Source organism: Sminthopsis crassicaudata, chromosome 6, assembly GCF_048593235.1.
Source record: "Sminthopsis crassicaudata isolate SCR6 chromosome 6, ASM4859323v1, whole genome shotgun sequence".
Taxonomy (NCBI): domain Eukaryota; kingdom Metazoa; phylum Chordata; class Mammalia; order Dasyuromorphia; family Dasyuridae; genus Sminthopsis; species Sminthopsis crassicaudata.
The window spans coordinates 3196766-3218239 of record NC_133622.1 but is presented as its reverse complement, the minus strand read 5'-3'; the positions used below and the strand labels follow the sequence as shown (position 1 = coordinate 3218239).

Here is a 21474-nt window from a genome sequence, read left to right as displayed (position 1 = left end):
TAATGACCCCTCCACCAGGGGATCCCCACTTCTATAAAAGAGAAGTGGAACAACAGAAGGGGTCCTGCTCGGGTGTCCAAGCAGCCTTTAGGTAACCTGGCCCCTGTACTGGGAACAGCTCAGCTCCAGGAGCCCCCCTTTCTAAAGAGGGAGAAATGAGAGAGCAGAGGAACAGGAGGGGGACAGTTTGAGTCCTAGCAGCTACAGGTATCGGCCCTTACACCAGGAGCCCCTCAACTACAGGGGTTCCCCTTCTAAAAGGAATGGGAAAATAAAACCAGAATAAGTACAAAAGTAGGGGGTCTGTTTTGGCGTTTTAATAGCCTTTAGAGAACCCCACACAAGCCCTGGTTCGGGGGCTCCCCCTTCGAAAAAAAACGGCAGAAATAGGACAGAGCAGAGGGAGCAAGTTCAGAGCTTTGGAGTCCTTACAGGACAGAGCAGAGGGAGCAAGTTCAGAGCTTTGGAGTCCTTACAGCCTATAGACAACCCCCCCACCCGACCCCAGTTCCAGGCGCTCCCTTCTAGAAAATATGGAAAAACAGGAAAAAAAAAAAAAAAAAGCAGAGCAGAAAGGTATGTAAGGTTGCTGTTTGAGTCCTTAAGAGCCTATAAACAACCCCCCACCCGACCCCAGTTACAGGATCTCCCCCTTTAGAAAAAACGGAAAAACAGAGAAAAAGCAGAGCAGAAATGTTTGAGGTAGGTGTTTCAGAGTCCTTAGCAGTCTGTAAACAACCCCCCACCAGACCCCCAGTTCCAGGCGCTTCCCCTTCCAGAAAAAACAGAGAAATAGAGAAAAAGCCGAGCAGAACGGTATGAGGTCGCTGTTTCAGAGTCCTTAACAGCCTATAGACAACCCTCCCCACCCGACCCCCAGTTACAGGGGCTCCCCTTCCAGAAAAAACAGAGAAATAAAGGAAAAGCCCAGCAGAACGGTATGAGGTCGCTGTTTCAGAGTCCTTAACAGCCTATAGACAACCCTCCCCACCTGACCCCCAGTTACAGGGGCTCCCCTTCCAGAAAAAACAGAGAAATAAAGGAAAAGCCCAGCAGAACGGTATGAGGTCGCTGTTTCAGAGTCCTTAACAGCCTATAGACAACCCCCCCACCCGACCCCCAGTTACAGGGGCTCCCCTTCCAGAAAAAACAGAGAAATAAAGGAAAAGCCGAGCAGAACGGTATGAGGTCGCTGTTTCAGAGTCCTTAACAGCCTATAGACAACCCTCCCCACCTGACCCCCAGTTCCAGGGGCTCCCCTTCCAGAAAAAACAGAGAAATAAAGGAAAAGCCGAGCAGAACGGTATGAGGTCGCTGTTTCAGAGTCCTTAACAGCCTATAGACAACCCTCCCCACCTGACCCCCAGTTCCAGGGGCTCCCCTTCCAGAAAAAACAGAGAAATAAAGGAAAAGCCGAGCAGAACGGTATGAGGTCGCTGTTTCAGAGTCCTTAACAGCCTATAGACAACCCCCCCACCCGACCCCCAGTTACAGGGGCTCCCCTTCCAGAAAAAACAGAGAAATAAAGGAAAAGCCCAGCAGAACGGTATGAGGTCGCTGTTTCAGAGTCCTTAACAGCCTATAGACAACCCTCCCCACCTGACCCCCAGTTACAGGGGCTCCCCTTCCAGAAAAAACAGAGAAATAAAGGAAAAGCCCAGCAGAACGGTATGAGGTCGCTGTTTCAGAGTCCTTAACAGCCTATAGACAACCCCCCCACCCGACCCCCAGTTACAGGGGCTCCCCTTCCAGAAAAAACAGAGAAATAAAGGAAAAGCCGAGCAGAACGGTATGAGGTCGCTGTTTCAGAGTCCTTAACAGCCTATAGACAACCCTCCCCACCTGACCCCCAGTTCCAGGGGCTCCCCTTCCAGAAAAAACAGAGAAATAAAGGAAAAGCCGAGCAGAACGGTATGAGGTCGCTGTTTCAGAGTCCTTAACAGCCTATAGACAACCCTCCCCACCTGACCCCCAGTTCCAGGGGCTCCCCTTCCAGAAAAAACAGAGAAATAAAGGAAAAGCCGAGCAGAACGGTATGAGGTCGCTGTTTCAGAGTCCTTAACAGCCTATAGACAACCCCCCCACCCGACCCCCAGTTACAGGGGCTCCCCTTCCAGAAAAAACAGAGAAATAAAGGAAAAGCCCAGCAGAACGGTATGAGGTCGCTGTTTCAGAGTCCTTAACAGCCTATAGACAACCCTCCCCACCTGACCCCCAGTTACAGGGGCTCCCCTTCTAGAAAAAACAGAAATAAAGGAAAAGCCCAGCAGAACGGTATGAGGTCGCTGTTTCAGAGTCCTTAACAGCCTATAGACAACCCTCCCCACCTGACCCCCAGTTACAGGGGCTCCCCTTCCAGAAAAAACAGAGAAATAAAGGAAAAGCCGAGCAGAACGGTATGAGGTCGCTGTTTCAGAGTCCTTAACAGCCTATAGACAACCCTCCCCACCTGACCCCCAGTTACAGGGGCTCCCCTTCCAGAAAAAACAGAGAAATAGAGAAAAAGCCGAGCAGAACGGTATGAGGTCGCTGTTTCAGAGTCCTTAACAGCCTATAGACAACCCTCCCCACCCGACCCCCAGTTCCAGGGGCTCCCCTTCCAGAAAAAACAGAGAAATAAAGGAAAAGCCCAGCAGAACGGTATGAGGTCGCTGTTTCAGAGTCCTTAACAGCCTATAGACAACCCCCCCACCCGACCCCCAGTTACAGGGGCTCCCTTCTAGAAAAAACGGAAAAACAGAAAAAAAAAGCCGAGCAGAAAGTTATGAGAGGTCGCTGTTTCAGCGTCCTTAAAAGGCTCCCCCCCCAACCCCGTTACAGGCGCTACTCCTAGAAAAGACGGAGAAACAGGAAGAGAGCAGAGAGAGCAAGGAGGGAAGAGAGGGCTTCGGGGAGCTGCCCCTTCTTCAGCGTACTTTGCCCCCACACTAAAAGGCAGAAGCCGCCCCACCCACCCCACCCGCCCAAGCCCAAGCCGAGTCTTCATGCCCCACGCCCTCTTCTCTCCCGGGAACGTTCTGAGCTCGATTTTTATACCGGCGGCGCGAGGCGGGCGGCCTGCGTCACTTCCGGGGGGCGCGTGGACCGGCGAAGGGGAGGGGCCGCGGGTGGGGGATGGGTCGCGGGTGCGCGCGAGTACGCGCAGGCGCGAAGCCGCGCACTTGACTATATATGGTCAAAGCTGGGCGAGGGCGGCTCGCGGGCTCTGGCTTCCGGGTTGGGGAGACTCGGCCGCCGCCTGTGCCCGCGGAGCTGCCAGACCAGACCGGGTCCGAGTGCGCGAGCGCCGTGCCGTGACCGGGGGCCAGGATGCCGTACGAGATCAGTAAGTGGGGGCGGTCGAGATCCCTCTAGCTGCGGGGGGCTCTCCGCGGGGCCGGAGGGGGAGCCCCGAGATGGGGGGAGGCGCCCCCTGCTCCAGCCTGCCGGGAAGCCGTCTCGGGGTCCAGCGGGCCTTGCCCCCCTTCTCGCCGAGGTTCTCTGCAGGGACACCCCCAGAGACCTTCCCGTGCCCTTAAGGTGGCTGGGCGGTCCTTTCCCCCAGGGCGCACCCCTCCCCTCCGGGACCTGGCTCTCTCCTGCTTCCCGGCGGGGTGCGGGGCCTCCCTCCCCCTCCTCCCGGCGGGGTTCCGGGCCTGCCCCTCACCCACCCCCCTACCCGTGCCCCCCCCAGAGCAGGTGTTCGCCAGCCTGCCCCAGGTGGAGCGTGGCGCCTCCAAGATCCTCGGCGGGGACCCCAGAGGCCACAACTTCCTCTACACCAACGGCAAGTGCGTCATCATCCGGAACCTGGAGGTGCGTGCCCCCCCGTACCCCTGGGCGCCCCAGCTGCCCCGCCCCTCCCCGCGGCCCGCCCTGCCGGGAGGGGGCGCACTGCCGGCCTGCGCTCTCCCCGTCTGCGCTCCCGTGTCCCGGGCCGGGACGGTGGGTGCCCCCGGCTCCGCGGGGGGCTTTCCGGCGGCCCGTGGGGACGAGCCCCACCTCCGGGGCCCCAAGGCGTGGTCTTCTCCCTGATTGTGCCTGGGGACACTTGGAGGGGAGGACCTTGGGGAGAAGGGGGCGGGGCGGCCCCAGGTTGGTCCGGGCCTGGAGAAGGGCACAGTGGGGTCTTGTTGCCCGTGGTGGGGACTCCTGGGCGAGGAAGACCCCTGGGGACCCGGGCCGGGGGCCCTGCCCCGGAGGGGCGTGGCTAACGTTGCAGCCCTGGCCCCGCCTCTTGGCTGGGCTGGGAGGGAAGGGGAAGCACCTGGGACAGGTGCTTGGGCTTCTCCGGCCCGGGGGCGTTCTGGGGGAGGGGCCTCTTTCGGAGGGCCGGCTGCGGCTTAGTGCCCCCTGCAGGAGGAGGGGGCGGAGGGGGACGGCGCCCACGCCGGGGCTTTAACCTCTGCCCTCGTGCTGACCCGCCTGCGGCTTCCCACAGAATCCCGCCATCGCGGACATCTACACGGAGCACGCCCATCAGGTGGTGGTGGCCAAGTACGCGCCCAGCGGCTTCTACATCGCATCCGGAGGTAGGGCCCCGCCCTCAGTGTCCGCCTTCCTCCCCCCCAGCCTCTCCTCGGGTACCCTGTGCCCCGCACCCACTGGGGGGGGGGAGATTCGAACCCGGATCTTCAGAGACGCTTCTGTGGTTCGCGGGGGAGATCTTGGTTTGGGCGCATCCCCGAGGCCAGCGTTCACATTTGGGTTGTTTTGCTCGTCTGCCGGCCCGGATGCGGGACCCCTTGTGCGTATATTTGGAGTGAAGCTGAGCTCTAGGAAAGAGGAGGGAGGGGATTGTGGGTGTTCCCAGCCCCCCATTCATTCTCTTGATCCTTTGGAGTCAAAATGGTTCGGGGGGGGGGGGGGGGGGGGGGGGGGCGGAGAGTGTCCGGGCGGGGACTTTGTGGCCAGAACCCGTCTGGAGAACGGAGAGTGACATGGGCCACTCTCCCAGGCTCCCCCGCGGTGGGCCCGCGTGTCCGCCTGTAGCCCCCCTCCCCAGAGTTTGTTCTGTGAAGTTGGTTCAGGGGAGGGGGCGTGGCTTCTGGGGCCCACTGAAGTCGGGCCCCTCGGTTCTCCTGCAGATGTCTCTGGGAAGCTCCGGATCTGGGACACCACCCAGAAGGAGCATCTCCTCAAGTACGAGTACCAGCCTTTTGCCGGCAAGATCAAGGACGTGGCCTGGACCGAGGACAGCAAGAGGATCGCTGTGGTTGGCGAAGGGAGAGAGAAGTGAGCGACTCCTTGGCTCCTGCTGGGGGGGGGGCTCCCCCTCCGGAGTCCTTGCAGAAGGGAGGCTTCCGTCCCTTCCTGGGGCCTTTATTCCTGCCTCTGGGAGCGGCCTGGGCTTAATCTCCAGTCTGTCCCTGTCCCTGAGCCGCTTCCCCTCTTGGCCTTAAAACGGTCTGAAGCTGATCCCGCACTTACCCGCTCGCAGTCTCACACATGCTCGTGTACGGTCTCACTCACACACTCATACAGTCTCACACTCGTACACAATCTCACATAGTCTCACACTCACACACAATCTCACACATCCTCGTGTACGGTCTCACATACAGTCTCACACTCGCACACACTCATACACAATCTCACACTCACAAACACACACTTGTACACAGTCTCATACACATACTCATACACAATCTCATACACTCACACATACACAATCTCACACTCGTACACAATCTCACATAGTCTCACACTCACACACAATCTCACACATGCTCGTGTACGGTCTCACATACAGTCTCACACTCGCACACACTCTTACACTCGCACACACTCATACACAATCTCACACTCTCATACACACTCACACTCACAAACACAGTTGTACACAATCTCACAGTCTCATACACATACTCACACACAATCTCACACACTCACTCGTACACAATCTCACACTCACACACACTTGTACACAATCTCACAGTCTCATACACATACTCACACACAATCCCACACACTCACTCGTACACAATCTCACACTCACAAACACACACTTGTACACAATCTCACAGTCTCATACACATACTCACACACAATCTCACACACTCACTCGTACACAATCTCACACTCACAAACACACGCTTGTACACAATCTCACAGTCTCATACACATACTCACACACAATCTCACACACTCGTACACAATCTCACATACAGTCTCACACTCGCACACACTCTTACACTCGCACACACTCATACACAATCTCACACTCTCATACACACTCACACTCACAAACACAGTTGTACACAATCTCACAGTCTCATACACATACTCACACACAATCTCACACACTCACTCGTACACAATCTCACACTCACACACACTTGTACACAATCTCACAGTCTCATACACATACTCACACACAATCCCACACACTCACTCGTACACAATCTCACACTCACAAACACACACTTGTACACAATCTCACAGTCTCATACACATACTCACACACAATCCCACACACTCACTCGTACACAATCTCACACTCACAAACACACACTTGTACACAATCTCACAGTCTCATACACATACTCACACACAATCTCACACACTCACTCGTACACAATCTCACACTCACAAACACACACTTGTACACAATCTCACAGTCTCATACACATACTCACACACAATCTCACACACTCACTCGTACACAATCTCACACTCACAAACACACACTTGTACACAATCTCACAGTCTCATACACATACTCACACACAATCTCACACACTCACTCGTACACAATCTCACACTCACAAACACACGCTTGTACACAATCTCACAGTCTCATACACATACTCACACACAATCTCACACACTCGTACACAATCTCACATACAGTCTCACACTCGCACACACTCTTACACTCGCACACACTCATACACAATCTCACACTCTCATACACACTCACACTCACAAACACAGTTGTACACAATCTCACAGTCTCATACACATACTCACACACAATCTCACACACTCACTCGTACACAATCTCACACTCACACACACTTGTACACAATCTCACAGTCTCATACACATACTCACACACAATCCCACACACTCACTCGTACACAATCTCACACTCACAAACACACACTTGTACACAATCTCACAGTCTCATACACATACTCACACACAATCCCACACACTCACTCGTACACAATCTCACACTCACAAACACACACTTGTACACAATCTCACAGTCTCATACACATACTCACACACAATCTCACACACTCACTCGTACACAATCTCACACTCACAAACACACGCTTGTACACAATCTCACAGTCTCATACACATACTCACACACAATCTCACACACTCACTCGTACACAATCTCACACTCACAAACACACGCTTGTACACAATCTCACAGTCTCATACACATACTCACACACAATCTCACACACTCATACACAATCTCACATACAGTCTCACACTCGCACACACAGTGATGGCTCATTCCAGTTGTTTCTTAGATTACCGGGGATGAAAAACCCGAGCCACGGCATCCTGGGACGTGGGAGCTGGAGGAGACCCATTAAGGGGAGGCCCCGGGCTCCCACCAGACTCGAGGACGGTGCTCCTGCGCCCTCGAGTCCATTGACCTGGCAAACCCCAAATCGGCAGCCCCTGTGCCTTCCGTGGGGGGTTTCCCGATGGTCCTTCAGTCTGGTCCGGGGGACTTCCTTCTCTCCCTCTGTGAGATGCTCTCCTCCCTCGCCCCCTTTTGGGGAGATCGCCTGCTTGGGATCCTCGCCCTGCCTCAGTCTCCCCCTCTGAAAAGCTCGGGTCACAGCGGGTGGAGGGAAGCGAGCGCGGCCGGCTTGGACAGCCGGTGGGGGCCGAGATGGCACCGGGTCTCCCGCGGTGACGGGGTCGTGTCCTTCGGCCAGGTTTGGAGCGGTCTTCCTTTGGGACACCGGCTCCTCCGTCGGGGAGGTGACCGGACACAACAAAGTGATCAACAGCGTTGACATCAAGCAGACCAGGCCTTACCGGCTGGCCACGGGCAGCGATGACAACTGCGCGGCCTTCTTCGAGGGGCCGCCGTTTAAGTTCAAGTTCACCATCGGCGTAAGTCGGGGCCGGTGGCATGGAGCTGTCGGGGAGGGCAGAAGTTGAGGGGTCTCGGCCGGGGCTTTGGGGGAGGCGCTCGTGGCTGGCCAGGCTCGCACGGCTAGCTGTGTCTGGGTTTGACCCCGGAGATTGCATCCACTACCCCCCAGAACGTTGGAGGGGTGTGCACGGCCCAGCACCCTGAGGGTCAGACCTCCAGGCCCCAGAGGAAGCCGGGGGAGACAGGACGCTGGACTGCAAGCACCTGACCTCAGACCGAGGCTCCCTCCAGCAGGGGCGCCAGCCCTGGCCACCTTAGAGAGCATCTCCTTTCACCAGGGCCACTCGGTGCCTGGACTGCAGCCTCGGTGGCAGGGGGAGCCCTGGGTGTGGGGGCGTGCCGCGAGAGGAAGGAGGGGATGGGATTCCAGGGGGCCGAAAGTTTGGCTGAATGGGGGTGTGCTAGGGGCCCGGGCTACCCAGACCCACCTTGTCAAAGCAGGCGGGAGTCTTGCGGGTTCCAGGAGGTGCGACCTGTGAACGGCCTCCACGGGGGGAGCTGTAGGGGGGGGGGATATCCGGTTCATCGTGACTTCTCCTGGGGTGGGGTGCTGAGAGAGTGGGGCGGAAAGCCAGGTCAGATGAGGGGGCTGCCCTTTCTGGTCTTGGAGGTCGCTGTTCCTGTCACCCCGAGGTACAGAGTGGAGCCTGAAGGTTGCGCCCCATTTCACCTTCGAGGTTTGCAGGCCGTGGTCGTCCACGGCGGCGTTGTAAATGTCTCAGGATCTAGAAGTCCTTGTTAGATTCTGGGAAGGGGGCTTCCTTGAGGGCGGTCCGTGCAGGTGGGGCTTCCTTTATTCTAAGCAACCCTAAAACAAAGCCCTGTGAGGGCCGGGCTCCATGTGGCTCCGTGTCATTGACAGCTGGGCGCCTCGCCCGGCACCCCAGGTTGGGAGGCCCAGGACCTGGCCCTGCTGCCTCGAGGAGCCCCTGGGACGTTTCAGGGGAGACCCCGGGAGAGAGCTGCAGCTGCCACCCTGACCGCAGGATCGCTCTCCTCCTCTTCCCTCTTGGAGTGAGCTGCTCTGCGCAGCGTGTGGGGCCGGAACCTCAAGGGGAAGGAACCTTGGGGGGGGCCTCTTCCCGCCCCTCCTGACGGAGCAGGGCTCCTTTTAGCTTCTGCCTCGGGGAGCCCCACGTTTACTCGGCTCCGCTCCCCTTGGCCCCGGGCTCCGGGGGAGTCTCGGAGAGGAAGGGCCAGAGCAGTGCCCTCGTGGCCCGCAGCCGGTCCCACCTGAGCCCTCACGGGGTCCCTAAGCTTGAGGTGGCAGGCGGGAAAGTCGGACCCAAAGGCAGAAGCTTCTGGTTTAAGTCCCCCCTCTCCCCCCCTTCCTTTATGCACTCGGGCAAACCGAGGCAGGCCGAAGTCGGAGGGTTGGCTGAGCGCCCTGCCATTAGTCCAAGGTTCCCACGTAATGTGACGTTGGTTCTCCGGCACTGCGCCTACTGCTCCTCCCTGACACTTGCGGTCACGTTGCCCACTTCCTTCAGGTCTCTGCTGTCCGGGTCTTGGAAGGACAGGCGGAGGGGATGAGAAGAGCCCCTCCCTCCCCCCCCTTGCTCCCCACTTTGGAGACCGGGTGGAGGTGAGGGAAGGCTGTCTGTGAGTTTCCCCGCCGCCAGGAAGAATCTCTGCGCCGTGGTGGTCAGGCTCTGCAGTCTGGGCCGGGAGTCGGCTAGAGACTGTGCTTTTCTCGCTTGGGGGGTGGGGAGGAGAAGCAGAGCATCCAAGCGCCGCCCCGTCTCCCGCTGACCTGCTTCGAGGGTGAGCCCAGCACACGCCGCCACCCGGGAGGCCTCGGCTCCCCCGTCCGTGTGATCGGGGCCTCGTGTTAGATTTTAAGCCTGTCGCAGGCCGTCGTTCCCCTTCTCCGGCCTCTCGCCGCGTCGCCACTTTTTTAAAAAGCGTGTTCTCCACAAAGCTGGTGCTTCAGGCGGCCGTCTCCTTGTCTGCAGGACCACGGCCGATTCGTCAACTGCGTCAGGTTCTCTCCGGACGGGAGCAGGTTCGCCACGGCGGGCGCCGACGGCCAGGTACGGGGCCCTCGCCTTCTCGCTTGAAGAGTGGCGAGCTTGCTTTTTAAAAACCTGCTTGCACGGCTTCCAGGAAGCTGCTGTGGGGGAGGGGGAGATTTGATCGTTTCCCTGGGTGCAGCAGTTTCACCAGAGCCTTTTGCTGGCCCTCTGGGAACCCCAGCGACGAGGGGCTGGGTCAGCTCGGAGCGAGGGAGGTCCCGGAGCCGCAGATGGTCGTTCCTGAGCGTGCGCTCTTCCGGGAGGCCCGGGTCTGAGGCAGCTAGCTCTCGGGGGGGGGAGTCTGGTCTGGTCACGGGGTGACAGCCGGGCAGCCCGGGCAGTGCTGACAGGAGCCTCTGCTTTGTCTCCCAAGATCTACATCTACGACGGGAAGACTGGAGAGAAAGTCTGTGCCCTGGGAGGAAGCAAGGCTCACGACGGGGGCATCTACGCCGTGAGTGCCGCCTTTTTTCTGGCGTCTGTGCTGACAGATGCACCGCTGGGGGGAGTGGGGAGGCTGTGGAAAGGTGCCTGGGGTGGGAGGCCCCACTTCCCCTCGAGCTCCGCCCCCCGTTCGCCAGGACCGAGCTCCGAGTACTTTTTGTTTTTTGGCTTGTTAAAGCTTATTTTTTCAACGTGGCTTGGATGGCTTCTCGCCATTGCTGTCTGCATGTTCTTATGTCCCAGTTCCGCCCCCTCCCCCCCGGGGCAGGTAGTCCAGCCCCTTGTGCCTTCACTGACCTAGGCCCCGGGACTCTCTCCTAAAGCCCAGTCAGACTGGCCCCTAACAGGCCAGCGTCCGCCTGGCAGAGACGAATTTCCTTGGAATAAAACGCTTTCTCTTCTGATACGTTAAGTGCCAGAACCCGCGAAGGCCACGCTGCTCCAGGACCCCCGGGCCAGAACGTCTGGGTTTCTCCTGGACCGGGGCCGGGCTCTGGTGCTCGTCGGGTAGGCCCGGGCGGGGTCTGAGGTTTAGCGGCGCCCCCTTCCTTCCTGACTTTAGATAAGCTGGAGCCCCGACAGCAGCCACCTGCTCTCCGCTTCGGGAGACAAGACGGCCAAAATGTGGGACGTCGGCGCCAACGCGGCGGTAAACACTTTCGCCATGGGCTCGACTGTGCTGGATCAGCAGCTGGGCTGCTTGTGGCAGAAGGACTACTTGATAAGCCTCTCCCTCTCGGGCTACATCAATTACCTGGACAAGAACAATCCCAGCAAGCCGCTGCGCGTCATCAAGGTGAGGGGGGCCCCAGGCCGCTGCCGCCGCCTCCTCTCCCTAGTCAGTTGGTGTTTGTCTCCCCAGTGAGCCCATAGAGGGCAGGAAGATGCCTGGCACATAGTAGGCACTCAGTAAATGTTGATTGAAGGGGCAACTAGGTGGCGCAGTGGAGAGAGCACCAGCCCTGAAGTCAGGAGGAACCGAGTTCAAATCCTGCCTCAGTCACTTAGTACTTCCTGGCTGTGTGACCCTGGACAAGTCGCTTAACCCTAACTACCTCAGCAAAGTGAATGAGTATCATTGATTCTCTGGCCCGGGAAATCGTAGTCCTCCTCTGCACCCGACCCGTCGCCTCGGCCCCTCTGACCTTTCACTTGTTCCCAGTAAACGTTGCCTGTCCGGGAAGGAAGGGGTTATTAAGCCCCCTGCCCCCGGGACAAACTAGTCTGACTTGGGGAGGTAGTGGGTAAAAGGGGTGGGGCAGCTTCCCGCGGTCTCCTTGGATGGGCTTCGTAGGATTCATCTCAGGCCCGCCGTGAAGGCTCGTGGGGAGGACGGGCCAAGTGGGAGCTGGGGGCCAGCTCAGAAGGGAGATTCTGGGCCGGGGCCTTGCGGAGGGAAGGCTGCTTATTGAGGTGCTCCTAGAAACTGGTCAGCTGCTGTACCCTGGCATCTCCGACTCTCAGACAAAGGCCTCCCCCTTGCCCCCCAAAAGCAATGTGGTTGACAAGGCTGGGCCATCAGGAGGACCGCCAGTCCCGGCCTGTAGCCGCCCCTCTGTGGGCCAAGCCAGGGATCGGCGTTTGGGCCGGCTCCGCTGACCGGTTATTGAGACCAGGGTGCTCTTCATCGAGCCATTTCTCAGCCTCCTGGTGCTGTCGAGCCTCGGCCTCGGGACGCCGGCCTCCCCTGTGCCCAGGGTGGGGATGGAGCTCCCGACCTGAGCAGGGGCCTGCGGATGCGGGGCAGGGGCGGCCTGCAGATGGGGGCCAGTCTCTGCCTTGAGGAGTAGGCCCCGGAGGGGCGGCTTGGGCCCTCCTTTGGAGACCCGCAGCTTTCCGGGGCTGTGTCCGTCTCCCCCCCACTCCACCGGGAGTGTGTCCTACCCGCTTATTCTCCGGTCCCTCTCTTCCTTTCCAGGGCCACAGCAAGTCTATCCAGTGCTTGACGGTTCATAAAAATGGCGGCAAATCGTACATCTACTCGGGGAGCCACGATGGACACATCAATATCCTTTGGAACACGAGCAGGCTCATAATCCTGGACTCTCCCACCCAACCCCTCGGCCCCCTTGTTCAGGATGACCTAGAGGTGGGGACGTTGGGTCACATGGCCGAGCATCACCCCAAGTCTGCCAGAAACTCCCCTCCTGTGGCAGGGTCTGCCTCTTGTGGGCCTGAGGAGCACTGTGGGGCAAAGTGGGCCCTATCTCCAGGCACGTCCCCACCCCCACCCCCACACCTTCAGTCTTTCCCTTAATGCCGCTGGCACATTACTGGGATTCTGAGACGGGCGAGAACGACTCCTTTGCCGGGAAGGGCCACACCAACCAGGTGTCCAGGATGGCCGTGGACGAGGCCGGCCGGCTGGTCAGCTGCAGCATGGATGACACCGTGCGCTACACCGACCTCAGCCTGAGGGACTACAGGTGGGGGGCGGGCCGCTGGCAGACATGGGGGGGTGCCAGGCACACAGCAAACACTGGGCATCGGGGCGTACACGTGTGTGCACATTGACATACACGTGTGGGGTGCAAGGGGAAAGCGAAGGCTTCATGTGGCCAGAAACAAGGTTGCGCGCGGGCCAGAGTGCGCTGACAGTCAAGGGTCAGCAAACTGTGACCCGAGAACAGCCGAGGGATTTTCGATTGAAATTCCATTTTAAAACCAGGAAACCCTGGAGGTTCAGAGTTTGGGGGCAGGGAGCCCGCCCAGAGGCAGAGAAGATGACTGTCCACACCGGGAGGGAAGTGCTGTGGCCGGGGCCTTTGAGCCCCCGCCCTGCAGTGTCACCCGCTCACCCTCCCCCACGTGCAGTTGATTGGAAGCCTTTCCGGCGCACCGGCACACGTTTCCTGTGGATTCTGTAGCGTGGGCCGGGACCCCTGGGACTTCACGGGGAACTTTTAAGATGGGCGCGCCTGATGGCTTTCCCTTCCCCTTTCTCCCAGCGGGCAGAGCGTCGTGAAACTGGACGTCCAGCCCAAGTGTGTGGCGGTCGGGCCTGGCGGCTACGCGGTGGTCGTGTGCATCGGCCAGGTGAGGCTGCGCCCCGGCGCCTCCTGTGGGGAGGGAGGGAGCACAGCAGGGAGTGCGGGGGCGGGGGGGGGCATGCCCTCCTCGGAGCACTTGCAAGGTGGGGGGGGGTCATTAGTAGAGCCCCTCCTGGCACCCAGGCCGCTTTCCCTAGGGTCAGAGGGTGCTCCTCAGCTCAGACTGGCACAGTGCCCAATGGGTGGGGGAGCTCAGGAAGGGCCAGTGGGCTCGGGAGGCCCTGCTGGACCCTCATCTCTCCTCTTGCTGCAGATCGTCTTGATGAAGGACCAGAAGAAGTGCTTCAGCATCGAGGACCCCGGCTACGAGCCTGAAGTTGTGGCCGTGCACCCCTCGGGAAGCACCGCGGCCGTGGGCGGAGCGGTAAGCCCCTTTTTACTTGCCCCCACCCCCCCAGAGCGTTCATGGGGCCTTCCTGAAAGGCGCCCTCACTCACTGCGCTGCCGGCCGCCATTAGGGCGCGGCACCTGCAGCTTCTCCTTTGCCCTTCACGCCCCTGAGGGACGCCGGCACCGAGTCCTCCCCGTTTCACAGAGGAGGAGCCTGGGGTCTGAGCCCCAGGACCAGCGTGCTCCGGGGGCCCTGCCTTTACTCCCCCGAGTCCTCTCTGGGCAGACTCCTTCGGCCCCGGATGGAGAGCCAAGGCTGGCCGGGGTGGGCGGGGTCACGGCCTGCGAGCTGGAGCCTGCCTCCGTCCCAGGGGCACTGCCCTGCAGTGTTCCGTCTCTGTGGCGCCCGGGACCGTCCTGTGCCAGGACTGTGGGGCTAGAGGTCGCGCTCTCAGGGCCTGAGGTCGCAGTCTGGGGGTGCTGCCCCCTGCCTGTAGGGGGAGCTCAAGTGTCCTCTTTGAAGGGCAGGGTTTAGTTTGGGCGTTTCCTTCAGGGAGAGCTGTGAGCCAATGAGCGCGGCCCGGGGCCACCCCTCCCCCCCCTCTGTCGCCCCCCTCACCCTCTTCTTGCTGCGCTCCTCCGCAGGATGGGAATGTCCGGCTGTACTCGATCCAGGGGGCGGCGCTGCAGCACGAGGACAAGCTCCTGGAGGCCAAGGGGCCCGTGACGGACCTGGCCTACTCCCACGACGGGGCCTTCCTCGCCGTCTGCGACGCCAGTAAAGTGGTCACCGTCTTCAGCGTGGCCGACGGTTACTCGGTAAGGGGCGGCCTCGGCGGCACGGGGCAGTGCCCCTCCCCCACACTGGGTGGGGGTATCGCCGGGCAGCAGCCCGAGGAGCTCGGTGCTTCAACTCCCCCGGCGCGGGGCTCTCGTCTCCTTTGTTCTCCTCTGGCGGGTGCTGGGTGCGAGCAGGGCCCCCCGACATGCCGCGCTGGAAGGCGGCTCCCACGGTCCTGACCTTAGAGTCGGAGCGCGGGCCGCTCACTAACTCTCTGTGGGATCCAGAGCTCGGCCAGGGTCCCTTCAGCCGCCTTCAAATGCGTGTTTAAAATGCCCGCCGGAAGAGGGCCGCCTGCCTGGCAGGGTCCCCCCGCCCCGCCCCCTCTGCCACAAGCGCCCGTGACCTCGTCCTGTCTCACGCAGGAGAACAACGTCTTCTACGGGCATCACGCGAAGATCGTCTGCATCGCCTGGTCCCCGGACAACGAGCACTTTGCCTCGGGGGGCATGGACATGATGGTCTACGTGTGGACCCTGAGCGACCCAGAAACCCGGGTCAAGATCCAAGGTAAGTTGTCCGCTTGGCGGGGCCCCCCTCGCGGCGTGGGCACGAACAGCCGGCCCCCAGGGGCCGTGAGTCCCGGGGCAGGCGCTTGGCCACAGCTCGCCCTGTCTGGGGCGGGGCAACTCTGAAATGACTCTATTTAAAAGCAGTTTGTGGGGGAGGGGGCAGTCCCAATGCTCCCCGATGCCTTGGGTGGGGGTCAGATGAAGGGGAGGGAGACTGAGCCCCATTCTGAGCCTCCGGACGAGGCTGGCGGGCGCCTGTAAGGCGGGGCCCCGTGGGAGTTAGTGTGGAGAAAGCAGCTGAGCGGGGGCAGCCGGGGCGGGACGGGGCGTCGGTGTGAGGGGGGGGCTCGGCCCTGAGCACGCCGGGGTCCTCCCTGACGGCAGGCTCTCTCTCCCTAGACGCCCACAGGTTGCACCACGTCAGCAGCCTGGCTTGGCTGGACGAGCACACGCTGGTCACCACCTCCCACGACGCCTCGGTTAAAGAGTGGACGATCTCCTACTAGCCCCGGGGCCGGCCAGGCCTCTCCGGAAGGACCGAATCAGGGACTTCTCTGGCGCGCCGCCCCAGCCGCGGGGGAGCGGGGGACCGCTACTCATTACTCTCCTATCTTTACAGGGTGTTCATGTCTGTCCGTGTATTTTGAAAGCTTTAGCCACTAACGGTTTGCACATTTAAGAAAAGAAAAGAAGCACTAAAGTGTCCCGGGGGGAGGGGGGAGGAAGAGACATCCCCCCCCCCCAATTCGACTGTGCTGAACATTCCAGAAGGAACGGCCACCCAGTGGGGCTCGAGAAGCCCCGGCCTCCAGGCCTTCCGCGCCCTCTCTGCCCTCCGGGCCCTGGGGCTGCCCGCCGCGCAGACAGGGGAACGTGGGGGCTCCTCAGGCAGGCCCTTTCTGCCCCTACTCCTCATGGGTTTTCTGGGGGCGGCGCCGGCCCAGAGCCCCCCTGGCCCGTGGGCGGGGCCGACGTGAACTCCCCTGTTTGCGTTTGTGGGCGAGTGCTGTGCTCCACATCCGGTCTCGTGCTTCATCCTAAACATGCAAACGTGGTTTGTCCCTCTGTCCTCGCACCGTGGCCTGCGGCGGATCACGGCGCCATCCGCGGATGGTGCGCCCTGCGCTCCCCCACATCAGGGCGCGTCCCCGGCTCCGCCTCCTCGGCCTCCTCTGAGGCTCAAAAACGAAATCACTGTAAGCTGGTCACTGGTCCCTCCCACTTTTCCTTTTCCAGTGCAGAAATTAAAGTAAGTATAAAGCAGCACGGCTGGCGAGCGTCTTTCATTGGTCATTGTCTGAGAGGCCATGGCCCAGAGCCCTGGGGGGCAGGGGGCTTCTGCCCTGGCGCCATCTTCCGGGGGGGACTTCTGCCCTGGCGCCATCTTCCGGGGGCGACTTCTGCCCTGGCGCCATCTTCCGGGGGGGACTTCTGCCCTGGCGCCATTTTCCTGGGAGGAGGGCAGCTTGGCAGGAGCCGCTCAGAGCCGCGGTTTTTGTCGGGCCAGTCGTGAGGAGCGCCGATTTGACTGAAGCACTTTATTGTCATCAGGTCTTCCCAACATGCACCCTGTGGGCCCCTCACCCGAGGGGACCTTCCATGCTTGGGTGTCCCCCTTGGAGAGGTGCCCCTGGATTGGGGGGAGGTGGGCTGTGGGTCCCCCACTTTTCAGAGGAACAGTTGTATGGCGGCGAGCGGCTGGGTCTGTAGTGCTGCGCACGCACAGGGGGTGTTGCCTGGCGGGAGCCGTGGTCGTGGAGTTGGAAGGGGCCGGTGGTCTTTTACAGACAGAAACTGGGGCTGAGGAGGGACTCGGGGAGGGAGGGGCAGTGGCAAAGGGGGCTTTGTACCCAAACTGCCGCTGGTGAATTCGAGTCCCCCGCTCGGTGCATTTGTCAAGCGGCACTTCAGCCTTGGAGGCTAGGTTGCCATTTCTCGCTGCCGCCGGGCTGGGGGACCGAGATGTCTCCTCCTTTGTCCATCCCAGAGCCCTCCCCGCTCCCTCCTTGCCCCTGGGGAGGGTCTGGGCCGGTCCATGTCTCCCCAGAGGGCTGGGATTGCAGGCAGCGCCCCCCCCACCCCACCTCTGGCTCCACCCCCATTGCATGCGATGTCCCCACAATTGGGGAGGGGGGAGCTCAGGCTCACAGGGGACCCCATTTCCCGGCTCTGCTCCCAACCTTGGGCCCCTCGCTTCCGGCCGCCTGCCCGTGGTCTTGGCGTGTGAGCGATCCCTTTGGTGGGGTCCCGAGAAGCCGGTTTCGGGGCCGGAGCCCGACAGGCGGGTGCGCGAGCGGCGACTCGTCCCTTCCTCTTGGGAGCCGAGACCCCTTTGCCTGCCCCGGGCTCGCTTCTCCAAGCTGCCGCTGGGCCGACCGCCCTGTGGCTTCGGTCAGCGTCCCAGCGTGTTGGTTGGAGGAAACTGCCCGGCTGCAGCACTTTCTTTTTCCTGGAGATTTCCCCGGCACCGGAACTTCATTCCTTCATTTCCAAAGTATAAGATTGCTTCTTGGAGGTGCCCCCCCCCCAGCTCCATTTTGTTCTTCCTCTCGTTTGTTCTCCACCTTGTTCCCTCTTGCCCTCACTGGTTTTTGCGTCTGCTCTCTAGTTTGCTGGCTCTGGTTGGTTTTCACTCTTGCCCACCATTTCTCTTGCTCACTTTCAGGGACTCTCACTCTTGGTCGCTCTCATTGGCTCTCACTTTCAGGGACTCTCACTCTTGGTCGCTCTCATTGGCTCTCACTTCCTGGCTCTCACTCTTGCTGCCCTTTCTCTTGCTCACTCTTATTGGCTCTCACTCCTGCTGCTCAGTCACTCCCACTTGCTCTCCTTGGCTCTCACTCCTTTTCACTAGATCTTGCTTGCTCTCATTGGCTATTTCTCTTGCTTTTGCTCTCCGTTCTTGCTCTTACTCACTGGCTCTCTTGCTCTCTCTCATTGGCTGTCACTTGCTCGCTTGCTCCTGCTCTCCTCAGCTCGCTCACTTACTCTCATTGGCTCTCGCCCTTGTTCCCCAGCTCTCATTTGCCCTCATTGGCTCTTGCTCACCAACTCTCACTTGCTGTCTTTGGCTCTTGCCCTTGCTCACCAGCTCTCTTGCTCTTGTTTCCCAGCTGTCTCGCTTGCTCTCATTGGCTCTTGCTCACCAGCTCTCTTGCTCTCTTTCATTGGCTCTTGCTCTTGTTTCCCAGCTCTCTCGCTTGTTCTCATTGGCTCTCGCTCGCTTGCTGGCTCTCATTCTTTTTCGTAGCTTCCTTGCTCCCTTTTGCATACTCTCCCTCTCTCAGCATTTGCCTTACTGTCCCACCAGCTGTCTCCATCCGGCTCCGTTTCTTTCTCTCTCTCCCTCTATCTTGAGTTCTCCCCACTCGCTCTTTTGTCCTGTTTTATTCCTTTTTCTCCCTACGCATACACACGTTCGCCCAGATAACTGTTCCTTCTCTGACTTTAGCACAAACCAGCCCCCCTTGGGATAGAGCCTGGGCTGTCAGGAAGGTTGGAGATGTGGCTCAGGGTCCCTGTCCCTCCCCCCCAGCTACATCCCGAGCCTGCCGACTTCAAAGCCCTCCCTGGGGCCCGCGGACGGTGACTGGATCACGCCTGTGGGCGGGAGGTTCCCGGGAGGCACAGGCATGGATGGGCGGCTTTGGGCCGGCTTGTGGCTCTGAGACCCTGCAGCCCTTCCACCAGTGCTGGGGTGTCTGGAGGGGGCGTCCCTCTGCTCAACGGTGCTTCTTGATTAAGGTGACGGTTCCCCATCTGGTAATCATCCCACCAGTCATCTCTTTCGTGGTCGTTATTCCGATTTGTGTGAAGTCGGTGATTCTCCCAGGCTCCTCCTGGGGCAAGCTCTGGGACTCTGCATGAAAGCCTCGGGCAGAGGACTCTTTGCCAGTCACTGTGATGTAAACTATTTTTTTTCTGAAAATGGAGATTTGTATTCTAATGGAAATCGTAGAGAAGCCCTCTTCTTGTACAGTGGTTTTGTGCTTTAATAAAGTAGAACGCTGTTGTCCCGACAGCCCCCCGCTTCCCCGTTTGCTCCTGTCTCAGAGGGGGTCGCTCCTCATCCATCGATTTGTGACACTATTCGTAATCATCGGGAACCATAAAGCAGGGCCTCGGTTTGTTACGCTGCATGTTGACCTGAGGGGGACATCCAAAAAGCGCCGCGTTAGAAGGCGCGGGCCTCAGCGTTTAATCCCAGGGTAGAGCCTCGGTTTCCCCGACCAAGGGAGCTGAGCCGGCTCGTTCGCGTGAGGACTCCGAACAGTCGTTCGGGCCTCGAAGGCGAACACTCGCTCCTGTTGCCGGTCTGGGTTACAATCGCAAATGCCCACCCTGCCGCGGACCCTCACTAAATGTTACAGGGCCCCGTGCCCTGGATGAGTTGTCATAATGATGATGAATAAAGCTGCCTCCTCTGCCTGGCGTCCTGCGTTTCCTGTGTCTGCGTCCGGCTCCGGCCTTCTCTCTGCTCGGCCCTTAGCCACGGGTCTGTGCTGGCAAAAAAGGCCTTGGGCAGGTATGACATGTCGAACACACGCTTATTTACGTAATATACATACACGTGTGTAACGACACATCAGTTTGATATATACACATGTGAAATGACACACATGGGTGTCGCGATGCATGTGATGCATGTGTGCATATAAGATGCATCGTGCATGTAGTGCAGCCCATTTATATGTGCATGTGTGGTACGTGAAGCATGCATTTGTGGAGCACATGTAACACACTTTTTATATATAACTGGTACAAGATGCTGTCGGGTACGGTTTGGGGGTGAGATCAGGCCGGTCCCCAGCCCAGCAACAGTCTGTCATCCAAGAGTAGGAACCCGTCTAGAGTCAGCACAGAAGCCGTCGTCCTCACAGATTATCCATGAAGAGCCTGCGGAGAGGCTGCCCCCAAGCGGTCACCATTAATGAATTGCCGCCAGCTGGAAGGCGGCTCCTTGGGATCCCAGGGGGTCTCCGTGCTGTGATGGAGAGAAAGGTGAATTTAAGAACTTCACAGCCACAGTTGTGAGTGGTAGATGAGGGTGGCAGGTTCCCAAAATAACCCGATAGGGCCGAATTTTAAGGTCAAAGCTAATCAAATTTAAGGAACAGAAATGGAGCTAAAATCATGCCAAAAACTTACAAGAGTGAGTTTGCAGCGATCCTTCGGGCGGCACAGGCAGTCCAGAGCTTTGAAAGTGGGCTGCCGGCCCAAGGGGAGGGAGCCGAGGACCCTTGGTGATGCTGGGCTCCCAGGAGTAGCGGGGGAAGGGACGCCTGCAGACTGCCCTCTAGGCACCGGGTTTTAGGAAGGAGACTGGTAAGGCGCCCGACAGCCCCAGAATGCTGAAGCGCCTTGGGTTGGTAACTTCAGGAGGATCCTAGTGAAATCAGCAGTGTCTAGTCTGGAGAAGAGCACTTGGGGATAGGGTAGTTGTCCACAAATATCGAAAGGGAGCAGTAAGCCGGGAACAAAACGAGGAGCGGGGCTTCGGAGTTAGGAAGGGCACGAGGTGACGGCCGGTGGCAAGAATAAGGATCCATTTAAAAGAAGGGCACATAGTTCACTTATATTGGACCTCCTGCTGGCAGGGTGGGGAGCGGGAGGGGAGGAAGAAAAGCTTGGAACCCAAAGTCTTTCGGAAATCGGTGTGGAAAACTATGTTCTCATGTGTTTGAAAGAATAAAACTGCTGAAAAAATATTTAAAAGCTTCTAGCAATTACTTATCCAGAAATGGAACGGCCTGCCTGAAGAGACAGTAGCTTCCCCCTGCCCCCAGAAGCTCTTGAAACATGTTGGCTAACCCCTCATCACCCCTCCCCCCCCCATCTTCAGGTATGGCCTGAAGGAAACGGTTTCCTGCGAGCACTGTGAGGAAATTCTGTGAACAAAGGCCAGAGGTGAGTGATGGGAGTGACTTACCATGGGGGGGGGGGGGTGCAGGGGAGAAGCGCGTGACCTGCAGAGGAAAAGGCCACCTGAGGAAAAGGCCCCAGTTCGGTGTATCTCGGGGCCTCTGAGCAGAACCCCAGCACAGCCTCCGGAGAAATGTGAGTTTAGAGGAAAGGCGCTCCGCCCTCTTTTCCTTGGCTGGCTAGTGGGTGACCTCAAAGGTTTACATGTTGGTGGCGGTCTCCTTTATTTTTCCCCCTCTGCCCTATT

At 59.2% G+C, this 21474-nt stretch overlaps 1 protein-coding gene across 1 annotated transcript; it reads left to right on the top strand.

The window, feature by feature from the left end:
- The first annotated feature begins 3157 nt into the window (after nucleotides 1-3157).
- On the top strand, nucleotides 3158-16568 carry WDR1 (WD repeat domain 1). The gene is made up of 15 exons (XM_074272940.1): nucleotides 3158-3325; nucleotides 3674-3795; nucleotides 4421-4511; nucleotides 5067-5214; nucleotides 7890-8070; nucleotides 10069-10146; nucleotides 10502-10582; nucleotides 11135-11368; nucleotides 12491-12578; nucleotides 12842-12998; nucleotides 13521-13608; nucleotides 13876-13986; nucleotides 14598-14771; nucleotides 15159-15303; nucleotides 15705-16568. The coding sequence occupies exons 1-15, from the start codon at nucleotides 3310-3312 to the stop codon at nucleotides 15809-15811; spliced, it is 1821 nt and encodes a 606-aa protein (XP_074129041.1). The 5' UTR covers nucleotides 3158-3309; the 3' UTR covers nucleotides 15812-16568.
- The last annotated feature ends 4906 nt before the right edge of the window (nucleotides 16569-21474 follow it).